Source organism: Nycticebus coucang, chromosome 9 (genome assembly GCF_027406575.1).
Source record: "Nycticebus coucang isolate mNycCou1 chromosome 9, mNycCou1.pri, whole genome shotgun sequence".
NCBI classification, from domain to species: Eukaryota; Metazoa; Chordata; class Mammalia; order Primates; family Lorisidae; genus Nycticebus; species Nycticebus coucang.
The window spans coordinates 129,874,056-129,891,811 of NC_069788.1; the positions used below are offsets into that span (position 1 = coordinate 129,874,056).

Genomic DNA, 17,756 nt, shown 5'->3' on the forward strand with positions numbered 1-17,756 from the left:
ACACTTAAAATATTTGTTTATAAAACTAACCCCGGACACATTTGTATTATTTTTCTTTATGCATTTATGAATTTGGAGACATCACAGTATAGAAAGATTCTTATTAGTGGTTTATAAATATGTGCTTTTAATCTGTAATAAAAATACATACATTTGTGTCCAATTTTTTTCTCAACTTACAAAGATGTGGTAAAATCACTGACCATCAAATGTCATTTCTTATATATTGACAGCCCAGAGAAAAGGTAACTATATTTGAAGTTCTGGAAAAATTCGTTAAGCCTTTAGCATTCCCTTGTCAAAGTAATCATTGTGACTAACGAGCAGCAAGAAATGACAAAAAAAAAATAATAAATAAATAAATAAAAATAGTTGTTTTACATTATGTCAGTACTTAGAATTAATTTAGCTTCTGTATTTAGTATCTGATGATCTAAATTCTGAATGGTCATTTCCTTTAAAAACTAATGGAAAATAGAGTATATATTAATGTCCCATGAAATTTCAATTAGTTATTCTAGATTGGTCTTAGTTTTACAAACAAGAAGAAACAGATCATGAAATGTATTAAATTATGTAAGTGAAAGAATTAATTCTCTTATACATGTATCTTCCTTTGTATTCTCCCATTATCTACACCAGAGAACACTCAGTTGTATTTATGGATAGGAGAAAATTCTTAAGAAGTAAAATGTCAAAAGACATAGCCCATCAGTATACTTTCTATAATCTTTGTTCTGTTCAAGTCCATAAGGAGTAATTCTTCTTCTAAGATGAAGAAAAACTTGTCTGGGAGCAGTGGCTCAAGGCTATAATCCTACCATTCTGGAAGGCCAAAGTGAGAGGATTGGTTGAGGCCAGGAATTTGAGGCCAGCCTGGGAAACATAGCAAGAACTCATCTCTACAAAAAAATAAGAAAAACTAGCTGAGTGTAAGAGTGTATAACTGTAGTCCCAGCTATTCAGGAGATGGAGGGAGGAGCATTGCTTGAGCTCAGGACTTTGATGCTGCAGGAGCTACAATTGTACCACTGCACTCCAGGCTGGGCCACTGTCTCTGAAAAGAAGGAGGAGGAGGAGGAGGAGGAGGAGGACGAGAAGACTTGCCTCTTAGTTACCTTTTTCCTTTATATATGGAATAGAGAAACTTGCTTCTTACTCAATGAAAAAGAATCAACAGAGGGTGGCGCCTGTGGCTCAAAGGAGTAGGGCGCCGGCTCCGTATGCCGGAGGTGGCAGGTTCAAACCCAGCCCTGGTCAGAAACCGCAAAAAAAAAAAAAAAAAATTAATGGAAATTTCTGAGGCATATTTTCTAGGTCCTATTGACTATATATTTTAGTAGTTAAAAAAAAAAGAACTTTAATCATTCTTAAAGAAATATTTATTGAGCCAGGGGCAGTGGCTCATGCCTGTAATCCTAGCACCCTGGGAGGCCAAGGCAGGTGGATTGCTTGAGCTCAGGAGTTTGAGACCAGCCTAAGCCAGAGCAAGACCCCATCTCTAAAAATGGCTGGGCATTGTGGTGGGTGCCTGTAGTCCCAGCTACTTGGGAAGCTGAGGCAAAAGAATCACTTGAGGCCGAGAGTTTCAGGTTGCTGTAAGCTAGGAGCCCTGGCATTCTACCTAGGGTGACAAAATGAGACTCTGTCTCAAAAAAGAAAGAAAGAGGAGGAGAGCAAGATGGCAGCCGAGTAACAGCTTCCTTGCATCTGCGCACTGTGAGTCCAGGGAGATAGGACTCCAGGCATCTCTGGCTGGTGGGATCTGCCTATCATCACCCCTGTGAAGATACAGAGAGTCAGCGAGAGACTTCTGGACCCCAAGAGGAGGACTAAAACAGTGGAAAACCAGCAAGTGTTCAATCCGTCTAAACCCGCCCGCAACTGTAAGTTCAGTAGCAGTGAGACTGCAAACCGGAAAGGTCTTACCTGTGAACTGTTTTGGTGTCTTTGGACTTGGCACTCAGTTGAACTGCCTTGGGGAGAGCCTGGGCGGGAATGCAGAGAACTTTCGCCGATGTCTGGGGCCCCAGTCTGATCCGCTGCGCCAGACGGAGCTAATAGTGTTTGGCTGTGTGCCACAGGGAGCCATTGTGAGCAATCTGCCCTGGCAAGCTCCGCCCTCAGGGTCGCAGAGATAGAATGGGGTGGGAGCTGGTAACCCAGCACCAAGTAGCCTAAGGGTGGGGTCTGAGCTGCCTTGCAGCCCTAAACCTCAGGGGCAGAGTGAGACCGGTTTTGGCACACTGGGTAAGTGGATAGCCACTTCAGCAGTGATTCCAGCGACAAGCACTTTCCTGGGAAGGCTTCTGCTCAGCAAGTTTACAAGTTCAAAGTGCCTTTTAAGTGGGCTGAAGAGATATTTAGGGTGTCTACCTGCTGGGGTTTGAGAAATCAGCAGCCTCCAGTCGTATCAGAACTGTGATTAACATCTCATACTCCAGAAGACCACGTGTTGCCCAGACAATATTCAATCACATATACATACTGCTTTGTTTTTGACTGTGTTATGTTTCTTTTTCTTTGGTTGTTTTTGTTTATTTTGATGTTGTTGATGTTTTTTTTGTTTTCTAATTTCAACCTTTTCTGTACAGATCTTTTTTCTTTCTCAATTTTTCTAGTTTTTCCCATTGCTGGCTTTTTAAATAACTAGAACTTCATTTTTGCTATGTTTCTATGGCTATTATTTGGTTTTTCACCCAATATTACCCTGTAAAGTTTTCTGTTTGCTTGTTTTGGTTTGATTTATAGCATTTTTGTCTTTCCTCTCTACTTGGTGGAGGTGGGGTACTGTGTCTGATCAGGTTAGCAAGGAGCTGCTGACCTCAAGGGAACCACCCAACTAGGCACCCCCAGAAGGTGGGTTTCTAAGGTTGTGTCAAAGTACCCTACTGTACACCTATATTGCTCTGTCTCCCTCTTTCTGTGCTTCTCTTCTTTTGGTCAATATTCCTTTTACCCACCCCCTCTCTTTTCTCTATTTTTTTTTTCCTTTCACTCGGTCCTCCTTTCTTTGATCCCTTTCTTGCTCTTCAACCTTCTCACCCTTCTGGTCCTGTACCAAAAGGATTCATCAAACCCTTAGTCCACAGGCACGAGAACTTAAAGAGCAAGAGGAAGTGAAAGGAAAATTAGGGCAAGGAAACAGATAAAAGAAATCACTCATGAGGAAGAATCAGCAGAAAACTCCAGGCAACATGAAGAACCAGTCCAGAACAACCCCGCCAAGGGACCATGAGGTAGCTAATGCAGAGGATTCCACCTGTAAAGAAATGTTACGAATGACAGAAAGGGAATTTAGAATACACATGTTGAAAACAATGAAAGAAATGATGGAAACAATGAAGGAAACTGCTAATAAAGTGGAAAATAACCAAAAGGAAATCCAAAAACAGAATCAAATAAGAGATAAACGATATGAAGAATATAAAAAGGATATAGCAGAGCTGAAGGAACTGAAACAGTCAATTAGGGAACTTAAAGATGCAATGGAAAGTATCAGCAACAGGTTAGACCATGCAGAAGAAAGAATTTCAGAGGTAGAAGACAAAGTTCTTGAGATAACTCAGATAGTAAAAGAGGCAGAAAAGAAGAGAGAGAAAGCAGAACGTTCACTGTCAGAATTATGGGACTTTATGAAGCTTCCAACATACGAGTTATAGGAATCCCAGAAGGGGAAGAAGAATGCCCCAGAGTAATGGAAGCAATACTAGAGAATATTATAAAAGAAAATTTCCCAAATATCACAAAAGATTCTGACACACTGCTTTCAGAGGGATATCTGATCCCAGGTCGCCTCAACTGTAACCAAGCTTCTCCAAGACACATTGTGATGAACCTATCCAAAGTCAAGACAAAAGAAAAGATTCTTCAAGCTGCCAGGAGTAAGCGCCAGTTGACCTACAGGGCAAACCCATCACAGTGACTGCAGACTTCTCTAATGAAACTTTCCAAGCAAGAAAACAATGGTCATCTAACTTTAATGTACTTAAACAGAACAATTTCCAGCCCAGAATTCTGTACCCTGCTAAGCTAAGCTTCAAAATTGACGGAGAAATCAAATCATTTACAGATATACAAACATTGAGAAAATTCACCACAACAAGACCAGCTCTACAGAAAATACTTCAACCTGTTCTGCACACTGACCACCACAATGGATCAGCAGCAAAGTGAGAACTCAGAAATTAAAGGACAGAACCTAACCTCCACACTGATGCAAAAGATAAAACTAAGCAATGAACTCTCAACAAATAAGATGAATAGAATACTACCACACTTATCAATTATCTCAATAAATGTTAATGGCTTGAATTCCCCACTGAAGAGACATAGATTGACTGACTGGATTAAAAAACACAAGCCATCCATTTGCTGTCTGCAAGAAACACACCTGGCTTCAAAAGACAAATTAAAGCTCCGAGTCAAGGGTTGGAAGACAATTTTTCAGGCAAATGGCATTCAGAAGAAAAGAGGAGTTGCAATCTTATTTTCAGATTCATGTGGATTTAAAGCAACTAAAGTCAAAAAAGACAAAGATGGTCACTTTCTATTGGCCAAGGGAAAAATACAACAAGAAGATGTTTCAATTCTAAATATTTATGCACCCAATTTAAATGCTCCCAGATTCTTGAAACAGACCTTACTCAGTCTGAGCAACATGATATCTGATAATACCATAATAACAGGGGACTTTAACACTCTTCTTACAGAGCTGGACAGATCCTCTAAACAGAAATTAAACAAAGATATAAGAGATTTAAATGAGACCCTAGAACCACTGTGCTTGATAGACACATATAGAACACTCCATCCCAAAGATAAAGAATATACATTCTTCTCATCACCCCATGGAACATTCTCCAAAATTGATCATATCCTGGGACACAAAACAAATATCAACAGAATCAAAAGAATTGAAATTTTACCTTGTATCTTTTCAGACCATAAGGCACTAAAGGTGGAACTCAATGCTAACAAAAACGCTCGACCCCACACAAAGGCATGGAAATTAAACAATCTTCTGTTGAATAACAGATGGGTGCAGGAAGAAATGAAACAGGAAATCATTAACTTCCTGGAGCATAACAACAATGAAGATACAAGCTACCAAAACCTGTGGGATACTGCAAAAGCGGTATTGAGAGGAAAATTCATTGTTTTAGATGCCTACATTTGAAAAACAGAAAGAGAGCACATCAACAATCTCACAAGCCATCTTATGGAATTGGAAAAAGAAGAACAATCTAAGCCTAAACTCAGTAGAAGAAAAGAAATATCCAACATCAAATCAGAGATCAATGAAATTGAAAACAAAAGAATCATTCAGAAAAGGAGTTGGTTTTTTGAAAAAATAAATAAAATAGATAAACCATTGGCCAGACTAACGAGAAATAGAAAAGTAAAATCTCTAGTAACCTCAATCAGAAATGATAAAGGGGATATAACAACTGATCCCACAGAGATACAAGAGATCATCTCTGAATACTACCAGAAACTCTATGCCCAGAAATTTAACAATGTGAAGGAAATGGATCAATATTTGGAATCACACCCTCAACCCAGACTTAGCCAGGAAGAAATAGAGCTCCTGAACAGACCAATTTCAAGCACTGAGATCAAAGAAACAATAAAAAATCTTCCAACCAAAAAATGCCCTGGTCCAGATGGCTTCACTCCAGATATCTATCAAACCTTCAAGGAAGAGCTTATTCCTGTCTTGCAGAAATTATTCCAAAAAATTGAGGAAGAAGGAATCTTCCCCAACACATTCTATGAAGCAAACATCACCCTGATACCAAAACCAGGAAAAGACCCAAACAAAAAGGAGAATTTCAGACCAATCTCACTCATGAATATAGATGCAAAAATTCTCAACAAAATCCTAGCCAATAGATTACAGCTTATCATCAAAAAAGTCATTCATCATGATCAAGTAGGCTTCATCCCAGGGATGCAAGGCTGGTTTAACATATGCAAGTCCATAAACACTATCCACCATATTAACAGAGGCAAAAATAAAGATCACATGATCCTCTCAATAGATGCAGAAAAAGCATTTGATAAAATCCAGCATCCTTTTCTAATTAGAACTCTGAAGAGTATAGGCATAGGTGGCACATTTCTAAAACTGATTGAAGCTATCTATGACAAACCCACAGCTAATATTTTACTGAATGGAGTAAAACTGAAAGCTTTTCCTCTTAGAACTGGAACCAGACAAGGTTGCCCTCTGTCACCTTTACTATTGAACATAGTGCTGGAAGTTCTAGCCTATACAATTAGGCAAGACAAGGAAATAAAGGGAATCCAAACGGGAGCAGAGGAGGTCAAACTCTCCCTGTTTGCTGATGACATGATCTTATACTTAGAGAACCCCAAAGACTCAACCACAAGACTCCTAGAAGTCATCAAAAAATGCAGTAATGTTTCAGGATATAAAATCAATGTCCACAAGTCAGTAGCCTTTGTATACACCAATAACAGTCAAGATGAGAAGCTAATTAAGGACACAACTCCCTTCACCATAGTTTCAAAGAAAATGAAATACCTAGGAATATACCTAACGAAGGAGGTGAAGGACCTCTATAAAGAAAACTATGAAATCCTTAGAAAGGAAATAGCAGAGGATATTAACAAATGGAAGAACATACCATGCTCATGGATGGGAAGAATCAACATTGTTAAAATGTCTATACTTCCCAAAGAAATCTACCTATTCAATGCCATTCCTATCAAAATACCAACATTGTACTTTCAAGATTTGGAAAAAATGATTCTGCGTTTTGTATGGAACTGGAAAAAACTCGGTATAGCTAAGGCAGTTCTTAGTAATAAAAATAAAGCTGGGAGCGTCAGCATACCAGATTTTAGTCTGTACTACAAAGCCATAGTGCTCAAGACAGCATGGTACTGGCACAAAAACAGAGACATAGACACTTGGAATCGAATTGAAAACCAAGAAATGTAACTAACATCTTACAACCACCTAATCTTCAATAAACCAAACAAGAACATACCTTGGGGGAAAGACTCCCTATTCAATAAATGGTGTTGGGAGAACTGGATGTCTACATGTAAAAGACTGAAACTGGACCCACACCTTTCCCCACTCACAAAAATTGACTCAAATGGATAAAGGACTTAAATTTATGGCATGAAACAATAAAAATTCTCCAAGAAAGCATAGGAAAAACACTGGAAGATATTGGCCTGGGGAAAGACTTCATGAAGAAGACTGCCATGGCAATTGCAACAACAACAAAAATAAACAAATGGGACTTCATTAAACTGAAAACCTTCTGTACAGCTAAGGATACAATAACCAAAGCAAAGAGACAACCTACACAATGGGAAAGGATATTTGCATATTTTCAATCAGACAAAAGCTTGATAACTAGGATCTATAGAGAACTCCAATTAATCCACATGAAAAAAGCCAACAATCCCATATATCAATGGGCAAAAGATATGAATAGAACCTTCTCTAAAGATGACAGACGAATGGCTAACAGACACATGAAAAAATGTTCATCATCTCTATATATTAGAGAAATGCAAATCAAAACAACCCTGAGATATCATCTAACCCCAGTGAGAATGGCCCACATCACAAAATCTCAAAACTGCAGATGCTGGCGTGGATGTGGAGAGAAGGGAACACTTTTACACTCCTGGTGGGACTGCAAACTAGTACAACCTTTCTGGAAGGATGTATGGAGAAACCTCAAAGCACTCAAGCTAGACCTCCCATTTGATCCTGCAATCCCATTATTGGGCATCTACCCAGAAGGAAAGAAATCCTTTTATCATAAGGACACTTGTACTAGACTGTTTATTGCAGCTCAATTTACAATCGCCAAAATGTGGAAACAGCCTAAATGCCCACCAACCCAGGAATGGATTAACAAGCTGTGGTATATGTATACCATGGAATACTATTCAGCCATTAAAAAAATGGAGACTTTACATCCTTCGTATTAACCTGGATGGAAGTGGAAGACATTATTCTTTTAAAGCATCACAAGAATGGAGAAGCATGAATCCTATGTACTCAATTTTGATATGAGGACAATTAATGACAATTTAGGTTATGGGGGGGAGGAAAAGCAGAAAGAGGGACGGAGGGAGGGGGGTGGGGCCTTGGTGTGTGTCACACTTTATGGGGGCAAGAAATGATTGCAAGAGGGACTTTACCTAACAATTGCAATCAGTGTACCCTGGCTTATTGTACCCTCAATGAATCCCCAACAATAAAAAAAAAAGAAAAAAAGAAAAAAAAAACTTCTTTAAATAAACATATGATCTAAAGACAAAAAAAAAAAGAAAGAAAGAAAGGAAGGAAGGAAGGAGGGAGGGAGGGAGGGAGGGAGGGAGGGAGGGAGGGAGGGAGGGAGGGAGGGAGGGAAGGAAGGAAGGAAGGAAGGAAGGAAGGAAGGAAGGAAGGAAGGAAGGAAGGAAGGAAGGAAGGAAGGAAGGAAGGAAGGAAGGAAGGAAGGAAGGAAGGAAAAAAGAAAGAAAGAAAGAAAGAAAGAAATATTTATTGAATATTGTCATAGGAAAAATCCTCTCCTAGTTGCTTGGAGACAGAAATGCACAAGACAGACTTAGTTCGTCACCTGTCAATGTAATTAATATTAATTACATTTCTGTTTAATGTAAGCTATCTGTTAAAATATACTCACAAGAAGTTATACTTGTTACGTTATGTTGAAATGTAGCAATAAAAAAATTGTATTTTGATACTAGGTTGACTCTATATATAAATAAATTCAGGTTTCTTAGAGAGGTGCTACTATTGCTGTGAGGATTGATTTTTGTTTATTAAGATAAGCTCTATCACTATTTCCACCGTCTTTCCGCTCTGTCATTGCCTATACTCTAGTACCATTTAATTCCACTTCCTAGAAATGCCACATTCCTCCCTTAGGACCTTTGCCCACATTATGCCTATTTCCTAAAACACTATATTTATACAAGCCTTATATACTGCTTATTTTTTTCCATTTATTAGGCTTTGAAATTTTTTCTTATATTTATTATTAAGTCAGCAACATTTTTACTTCTGAGATCCTTTTATTTTTCTACCAATCAAGAACAATGAAAAAGAGATGCATGAATTCAACTGAGGTAGAGTATCATTAATAATTTTTAAAACCTTTCATAATTAATAATTGAAATGTTTATGCATTATCAGGATACATCAATTATTTAAGAAGGGCAAAAGAACAAAAATGAGATTAGATTGTATGTATTTTAATATTATTCTTTTAGGATGTGGTGGAATATAAAATTATTACTTGTTTGACTAGAGCAAATATGCATAACTATTGCAGATAGTTATTTTTTCAGATCCATTGGGACCAGGGTGTAACTGAGTTAATATAAAATGCTTTCCTATTGAATATTTACTTTATCATTGAAAAGATTCTAAAGAAAGTTACTTGAAAATATCTTTGTCTCATCGTTTGATGAGTGTTCAGTATTTCTTAAAAAATGTTTTTAAAATCTGATCATCAAATTATCTTATCATTTTTTGCCTGAAAATTGCTATCTTCTATCTCTAAAACAAATTTGATCATGATTCATCACTGACCAGTAGCTATACACTGTGTCAACAGTTTACGTGTATCAAATCATTTCATATAACAATTGTCTATGAAAGTGTCACCAACCTCATTTTTAAAATGAGGAAGCTGGCAGGGTGCAGTGGTTCACACCTGGAATCCTAGCTCTCTGGGAGGCCGAGGTGGGTGGATTGCCTGAATTCACAGGTTCAAGACCAGCCTGAGCAAGAGCGAGTCCTTGTCTCTAAAAACAGCTGGACTCCCTAAATACCCCCAGTTTCCCCCTCCACTCTCTGCCTCTTTCCTTCTATTTTCTTGACTTTAGTTATGTTTTACCATTCATATGAATGTGTAGGTGATTACATATTGATTTCATAGTAGTATTGAGTACATTGGATACTTTTCTCCCCATTCCTGAGATACTTTACTAAGAATATGTTCCAGCTCCATCCAGGTAAACATAAAAGATGTGAAATCTCCATCTTTTTTTATGGCTGGATAGGATTCCATGGTATACATATACCACAATTTGTTAATCCATTCATGGGTCTATGGACACTTAGGCTGTTTCCCTGTCTTGGCAATTATGAATTGGGCTGCAATAAACATTCTGGTGCAAATGTCTTTTTTGTAAAATGATTTTTGACCATCTGGATATATACCTAGTAGAGGAATTGCAGGATTGAATGTTAAATTTGTTTTCAGTTCCTTGAGTATTCTCCAACCTTCTTTCCAAAAATGTTGTATTAGCTTGCATTCCCACCAACAGTGTAGAAGTGTTCCCCTCTCTCCACATCCCGCCAGCATGTGTTTTTTTGGATTTTGTTATGTGGGCTAATATTACTGGAGTTAGATGATATCTCAAAGTGGTTTTGATTTGCATTTTTCTAATGTTTAAAGATAATGAGCATTTTTTTATGTGTTTATAGGCCACACACCTGTCTTCTTCCGAGAAGTTTCTGTTCAAGTCTCTTGCCCACATAGAAATGGGGTTATTTGTTCTTTTCTTATTAGTTTGAGTTCCCCGTGGATTCTAGTTATCAGACCTTTGTCAGAAGCATAACCTTCAAAAATCTTCTCCCATTCTGAAGGTTGTCTGTTTGCTTTACTTACCGTGCTCTTGGCTGTGCAAAAGCTTTTTAGTCTGATCAGATCCCAGTAATGTATTTTTGGTGTCGCTTCAATTACCAGGGAGTCCTCCTCATAAAATATTCTCCCATGCTGATTTCTTCAAGTGTTTCCCCTGCATTATCTTCTAATATTTTTATAGTTTCATGTATTAAGTTTAGATCTTTTATCCAGTGAGAATCAATTTTTGTTAATGGTGAAAGGTGGGGGTCCAGTTTCAGTCTTCTACAGGTCACCAGGCAGTTCACCCAGCACCATTTGTTAAATAGGGAGTCTTTCTCCCCACTGAATGTTTTTGATAGGCTTATCAAAGATCAAATGATGGGAAGTAGCTGGGTTCATCTCTTGGTTCTTTTTTTTTTTTTTTTTGTGAGACAGAGCCTCAAGCTGTCGCCCTGGGTAGAGTGCTGTAGCATCACAGCTCACAGAAACCTGCAACTCCTGGGCATAAGCAATTCTTTTACCTCAGCCTCCCACATAGCTGAGACTACAGGTACCCACCACAATGCCTGGCTTTTTGGTTGTAGTTGTCATTGTTGTTTGGCAGGCCCAGGCTGGGTTTGAACCTGCCAGCTCTGGTGTATGTGGCTGGTACCTTAGCCACTTGAGCTATAGGTGCCAAGCCTTGGTTCTCTATTCTGTTCCATAAATCTACCTCCGTTTTTGTGCCAGTACCGTGCTGTTTTGATCACTATATATTTATAGTATAGCCTGAAGTCTTGTAATGTGATACTTCCTGATTTGTTTTTATTTCTTAGTAATCTATTAGCTGTTTGAGGTTTTCTCTGATTCCATATAAAATGAAGCACTATTTTTTAAAGCTCTTTAAACTATGACAATGGTGCTTTAATAGGGATTGCATTAAATCTGTAGATTGCTTTGGGTAGTAGGGACATTTTAACAATGTTGATTCTACCCAGCCATGAGCATGGTATGTTTTTCCATTTATTAACATCTTCAGCTATTTCTTTTCTTGGAGTTTCATAGGTCTCTTTATAGAGATCTTTCACGTCCTTTGTTAGGTAAATTCCTAGATATTTCATCTTCTTTGGCACTACTATAAAAGGAATAGAGTCCTTGACTATATTTTCAGCTTTATTGTCATTAGTATATATAAAAGCTACTGATTTGTAAGTATTGATTTTTTGCTGTATTCCTTGATTGCTTCTAAGAGTTTTGTAGCTTAGTTCCTGGGATTTTCTAGGTATAGGATCATATCATCTGCAAAGAGTGAGAGATTGATCTCCTCTGACCCTTGATCTTCTCTTGCCTGATTGTGATGGCTAAGACTTCCATTACTATGCTGAATAGCAGTGGGCACAGTGGGCATTCTTGCCTAGTTCCTGATCTGAGTGGAAATGTTTTCAATTTTAGTCCATTCAATATGATACTGGCTGCAGGTTTGTTGCAGATGGTCTCTATTAGTTTAAGAAATGTCCCTTCTATGCCTATTTTCTTAAGTGTTCTGATTATGAAAGGATGCTGGATATTATCAAAGGCTTTTTCTGCATCAATTGAGAGAATCATACCATCTTTTTTATTTGTGTGATGTATTATATTTATACATTTGTGTATGTGGAACTAACACTGTAACCATGGAATAAAACCAACTTGATCATGGTGTATAATTTTTTTGATGTGTTGTTGAATTCCATTTGCCAAGAGCTTATTGAATATTTTTGCATTAATATTCATTAATAATATTGGTCTATAATTTTGTTTGTTGGATTCTTTTCTGATAAACAACAAATAAACCAATTCCAACCTTTTGGCTATAGTCAATGCCTTTATTACATCAAAACTACCAATTCATTCAATCACAGGGGTAATAAAATACTAATGGGAAAACAAAAACTCCAGATTTTTAACTAAAATTTTTATACTTTGGGCAGCTGTTGAATGTTTGGGTTTTTTATTTTTTTAACATGCAGTCAAAACTTTTCTTAAATTCATTACTTAGATGGACCATTCTCTGCAAAGTCTTTCGGAAGACTTAATTTAATACAACTGTGGTAATTTGTGGACACTCTAAAAAAGCAAAATAGACCCTCAGTCCAAATTTGATTTGCATATTAAGACTAATGATGTCACACACACACACACCACAACAGGGTCTGAAAAAGGTTTTTCTTTTTTCTTTTTTGAGATAAGAGTCTCACGATGTCACCCTCAGTAGAGTGCTGTCGTGTCACAGCTCACAGCAACCTCCAAGTCTTGGACTTAAGTGATTCTCCTGCCTCAGCCTCCCAAGTAGCTGGGACTACCTACAGGCGCCCACCACAACGCCTGGCTGTTTTTTGTTACAGTTACCACTGCTGTTTCGAAACCAGCGCTGTTTCGAACCACCAGCGCTGGTTTCGAACCTGCCACTCTCGGTATACAGGGCCGACGCCCTATCCATTGAGCCACAGGCGCCACCCTGAAAAAGGTTTTTCTACTCACGTAGTGAGGCTTTTTAAGGATAAGCAGAGCAAGCCTCCTAAGCTAATCTGAAAATAGCTTGAGGAAGTAGAGATGGGAGATTGGCTTTGGGTCTTTATAGTGGAGAGTGGGGATGGAGTGAGGGTTCCCAAACATGATTGAACTTCCTGCTGACAATAAAGGAGGGAGCAACCAGGCTTTCTTAGAAACTTGTCCAGGTGTGGAGTAGAAAGGAAAAAAGAAGGAGTGAGCACAATCTGTCAGCAGTCACACTTCAAAACATGAAGTCAAACTCTTTATTATTTGATAACTCAATACAAATAAAACTAAAAGCATACCATACAAAGATATTGATCAATATGCTTATATAATTTTATCAAATTTTAAATATCCTAATTTAAGTTATATTTAATTGAGAAACACTGAATATAAAATATAAAGATGAAATTATTTTTATCAAAGACAGAAAAAATTTCAAATGTTCTTCAAAAAAATGTTTTAAAACTACATTAACAGGATCACTGCTATTACACCAATCCAATTTTTAAAAATTACTTTACCCTTTCCCACTTAATTTTCTTATATTAAAGATATATGTATAACTAATAAATTTAGAATTTTGCCATTTGTTGTATTACAAGAAAATAACACAGACTTAATTTACTATTGACACAAAGTCTGTATACTGTAGCAGTGAAGCATAAGTGAATCCCAGTAATTTTGAAAGAATTTTTTAGTAGCTAAAGTATATCTCAGCACTAATTCTGCAGTTACCATTAAAAAGTCTTCTGATGGTCTGGCAGAGTTTTATTCTTATCAAAGCACCTATAATACTACCAGAACGAAACTTAAGTTCCAGGAAGAAGCAGGCTTACTATTTAAAATAAAGATTTATGAAAAAAGCATCAAATTCTATTAAGATTAATAATTCTACCTGAAAGTGGATTGCAAAATCAAAACCAAAATAAATAAGGATTAGCTGATGCCACAAATAAAAACTAAATATTCAGTATGACAGTAAACATAATCCAATAATATAACCATGGTAATCCATCATTGCTTTAATCAACAAGAAAGTAGATGATTTTCATGTTTAAGGTAATAATATAATTTTTGCCCTCAAAGATTACAGAGCAGTAATATAATTCAAGAAATTAAAAACTAGTTCAAAAAAAGGTAAACTGGGTTGTATTTTGTGAGGAAGATGAAAAACCTTTCAAAGAAGAAGGTATCGCATTTTCATCCTGTTCAAATGAAAATGGAAAACTAAAATCATCTTTTTCAGCTCCAAATGTATGAGTTGAAGTGACTGATGGAAACGAAAATGTAAATGTATCTTCTTCTGGTTTCTCAAATAAGTTTCCTAAGGAAGATGAAGATTATAATATATTACTTTTGGTATATAAAATTTATATAACCTACTGCATTATAGTATATTTCCTATATTAACATTGAATCATTCCTCTATTTAGTAGATATTTAACTGTACACCTCATAAATACAAGGCACTGTACTGGGTATTAATAAGGTTAAAAACAGGTTCAAACATAAACTCTATTTTTAGTAATTTGAACTCCAGTATACAAAGAACTAGCATATAAGGTAGAAAGTGGGGTAAAACACCTCAAATGAAAAGAATAGCAGAGAGGCACAAAAATAGGCATGCATGAAAGTATTAGGCCAGTGTAAAAGAAATCAATTCAGTTTGTCAGGAGTACCGAAAAATTAATAAAAATGTATTAAATGGGAATTAGGATGACCTTAGAAACATAGTGAAATGTCTCATTATATAATAAAACTGAACTTCATTTAATAGGTAACAGGAAGCCATTAAAGATTTTCAACAAACCCAGCCCCGGCCAAAAAAAAAAAAGAAAAGATGACTTTGGGCGGCGCCTGTGGCTCAGTCGGTAAGGCACCGGCCCCATATACCGAGGGTGGCGGGTTCAAACCCGGCCCCGGCCAAACTGCAACCAAAAAATAGCCGGGCATTGTGGTGGGTGCCTGTAGTCCCAGCTACTCGGGAGGCTGAGGCAAGAGAATCGCTTAAGCCCAGGAGTTGGAGGTTGCTGTGAGCTGTGTGAGGTCACGGCGCTCTACCAAGGGCCATAAAGTGAGACTGTCTCTACAAAAAAAAAAAAAAAAAAAAAAAAAGATTTTCAAGCAGAAACATGATTTGAATTATAAGTATTAGCAGGTGGCCAGACAGATGGATGGATGGGCTGACAGACTGATTACCAGATATTCATGTCCTTTCTCTCTCTCTCTCCCTTTTGCACTTCATTTTTCCACCTGTGTATTTTTTAGTATACACCCATAAGATGTAAAGGAAAAAGGTATAATGTAGACACAGATCCAGAAAGAACTAAAATCTTCAATCTCACTTTGAATAAATTAGTTTGATTTTGCTTTTAATTTCAGGAGAAGTTTATATAAGGTCTTCATAAAATTTCTATGCTCATCATTAATAAAATAATAGATTACCATGAAAGCCAGCATTCTAGGTGCCGTAGGGAATTCAAAGGTGAATAAAACAGAGTCCCTACCCTGAAAAAACCTGTGACTTAGAGGAGAGTTCATATATTTTCATAAATAACTGGTAGAAGGTAGGATGTAAAAAAAGTATGAAAAGGAAGAGACATTCAGAAAAGTGAGGGAGAAATCTTTTTTGAATAGATGCTTGAGTGATAAACAAAAGGGTTTATGGAAGAGAATTTGGTCTTGAAAGATACAAAGTGACAGACACTGAGGACTGCAAGAAGAAAAAAAGCAGGTAAGAAAGTGTAGGCATATTTGAGATACTGAGTTCTTCAGTGGCCAAAGCAGAGGTTATAAGAGAAAAGGCTTAAAAGTTATGTCAGGGGATGAAGAGAGGTTGGTTCATGGGTACAAAAGTACGGTTAGAAGGAATAAGTTTTAATGTTCAATAGCACAATAGGGCAACTATAGTTTGTAAGAATTTTATAGTATTACGTATTTAAAAATAGCTAGCTTTACAATGTTCCCAACACAAATGAAAGATGAACACCTGAGATAAAAAGATATCCCAATTACCCTGATTTGATTATTACATACAGGTGTCAAAATATCACCAATACCCCATATAACTATTATGCATCAATTTTTTTAAAAGTGTATATTAGAAGTAGGTTAGAAAAGTAGGAGCATAATTTGAAAGTCACTGAAGGAATTTGGGGATTAGGAAAGTGATGTGGCCAATATAATGCATTAGGAAGATTCATCAATAAATAGTATAGGTAAGCTGAGAGGATGGAAAGACTTAGGATGTTACCACAATAACCCAAGTAAATGGTATTAAGACTTTGAAATACAGTGCTTTCAATGAAAACATAAAAGAAAAAGAAATATTTTAGAGAGAGAACTGATAAAACTTAGTAACTAGCTGAACACAGTCATAGAGAGAAGTTAAAACTACTTCTATGTTTTGAATCTTAGCAACTAGAACAATGAAGATACCATTAGGGACCTCAAAGGAGAATGAGTTTGATATCAGATATTCTCAGTTGTTATTGTCTTAATGTCTCAGATATAAAGATATTTCAATAATACAATCAGAAATAAGGTCCTAGAATTTAGAAGTCAGTGCAGAAAGATGTAAATTTGGTCATCACTTGTATGTATTATATTTGAAAGCACCAAAATGAATCCGTGTCAAATGAATGAAAGTGTCAAAGAAGAAAATGTAAATAGATTTAAAATCTAAATTTAAAATTTTGTGTTTAAAATGTAACGAATGCCTACAATTGGTAGATTCATTCTGGTCTCATAGTATTAAATATCATTTATAAAAATTCTAAAATCTATGTCTCCATCCTACTGAATTCTAGATTTACTTATAATTTTCTACTTTACTTTCACTTGTATATCTAACAAATAGGCTTTTCAATTATAACTCTTCCAAAATTAAAAGTCCAATTCCTTCCAACTTCAAATTAACCTCTTCTACAATCCTCTCATATTTCAATAAATGGCATAATTCTTTCTTTCTCTTAGTATTTATAGCCAGTCCATAAAGCAAATCTTCCCAGGTCTATCTTCATGAAAGTATAAACAAAATCAGACATTTTCTCATTGCTTCCATTGCCATTAAATTCTCTTTTTTTTTTTTGGCCGGGGCTGGGTTTGAACCCGCCACCTCCGGCATATGAGCCACAGGCGCCGCTCTTAAATTCTCACTTGTATCATTTTAATAGCCTCCTCCTGCTTCTCCTCTTGTTTCCCTTACAGCCTGTTCTTCATAGAGCAGCCAGAGGAATTCTTTAAAAACCTGTCAGGTCATTTCAGTCCTTTGCTCAAATCTTCAAAAGGCCTTCCATCTTACTCAGGGGAAAACCCCAAAATCCTTATAGTCTACAGGTCCCACATTATTTGCTCCTCTTCCACATCTCTGATTTAATCTCCCACCAGTTTATCCTTCCTTATTCCATTCCAGTAACACCAATTTACCTCCTGTTCAATGAACATACTGAGTGTGTTCCTTTGCCTGCAATACTTTTTCTCAGTAGCTTGTACCTGTGCCTCCTTTCAGGTCTCTGATCAAATGTTTTCTTTTACTGATGCCTTCTCTGACTTCCTTGTAACACAGCAACCACCTTCTCAATCCAAATACTCCCTGTTGCC

The 17,756-nt window shown here is 36.9% G+C and overlaps 1 protein-coding gene across 1 annotated transcript in view; it reads right to left on the reverse strand.

Moving 5' to 3' along the window:
- Positions 1 to 13,431: 13,431 nt before the first annotated feature.
- The window catches only part of C9H14orf39 (chromosome 9 C14orf39 homolog), a 63,400-nt gene continuing 59,075 nt past the window's right edge, over positions 13,432 to 17,756 (reverse strand). The window contains exon 17 of the mRNA XM_053602669.1: positions 13,432 to 14,478. Within this exon, the coding sequence (XP_053458644.1) occupies positions 14,282 to 14,478 (197 nt within the window). The 3' untranslated portion in view covers positions 13,432 to 14,281. The remainder of the gene's footprint in view (positions 14,479 to 17,756) is intronic.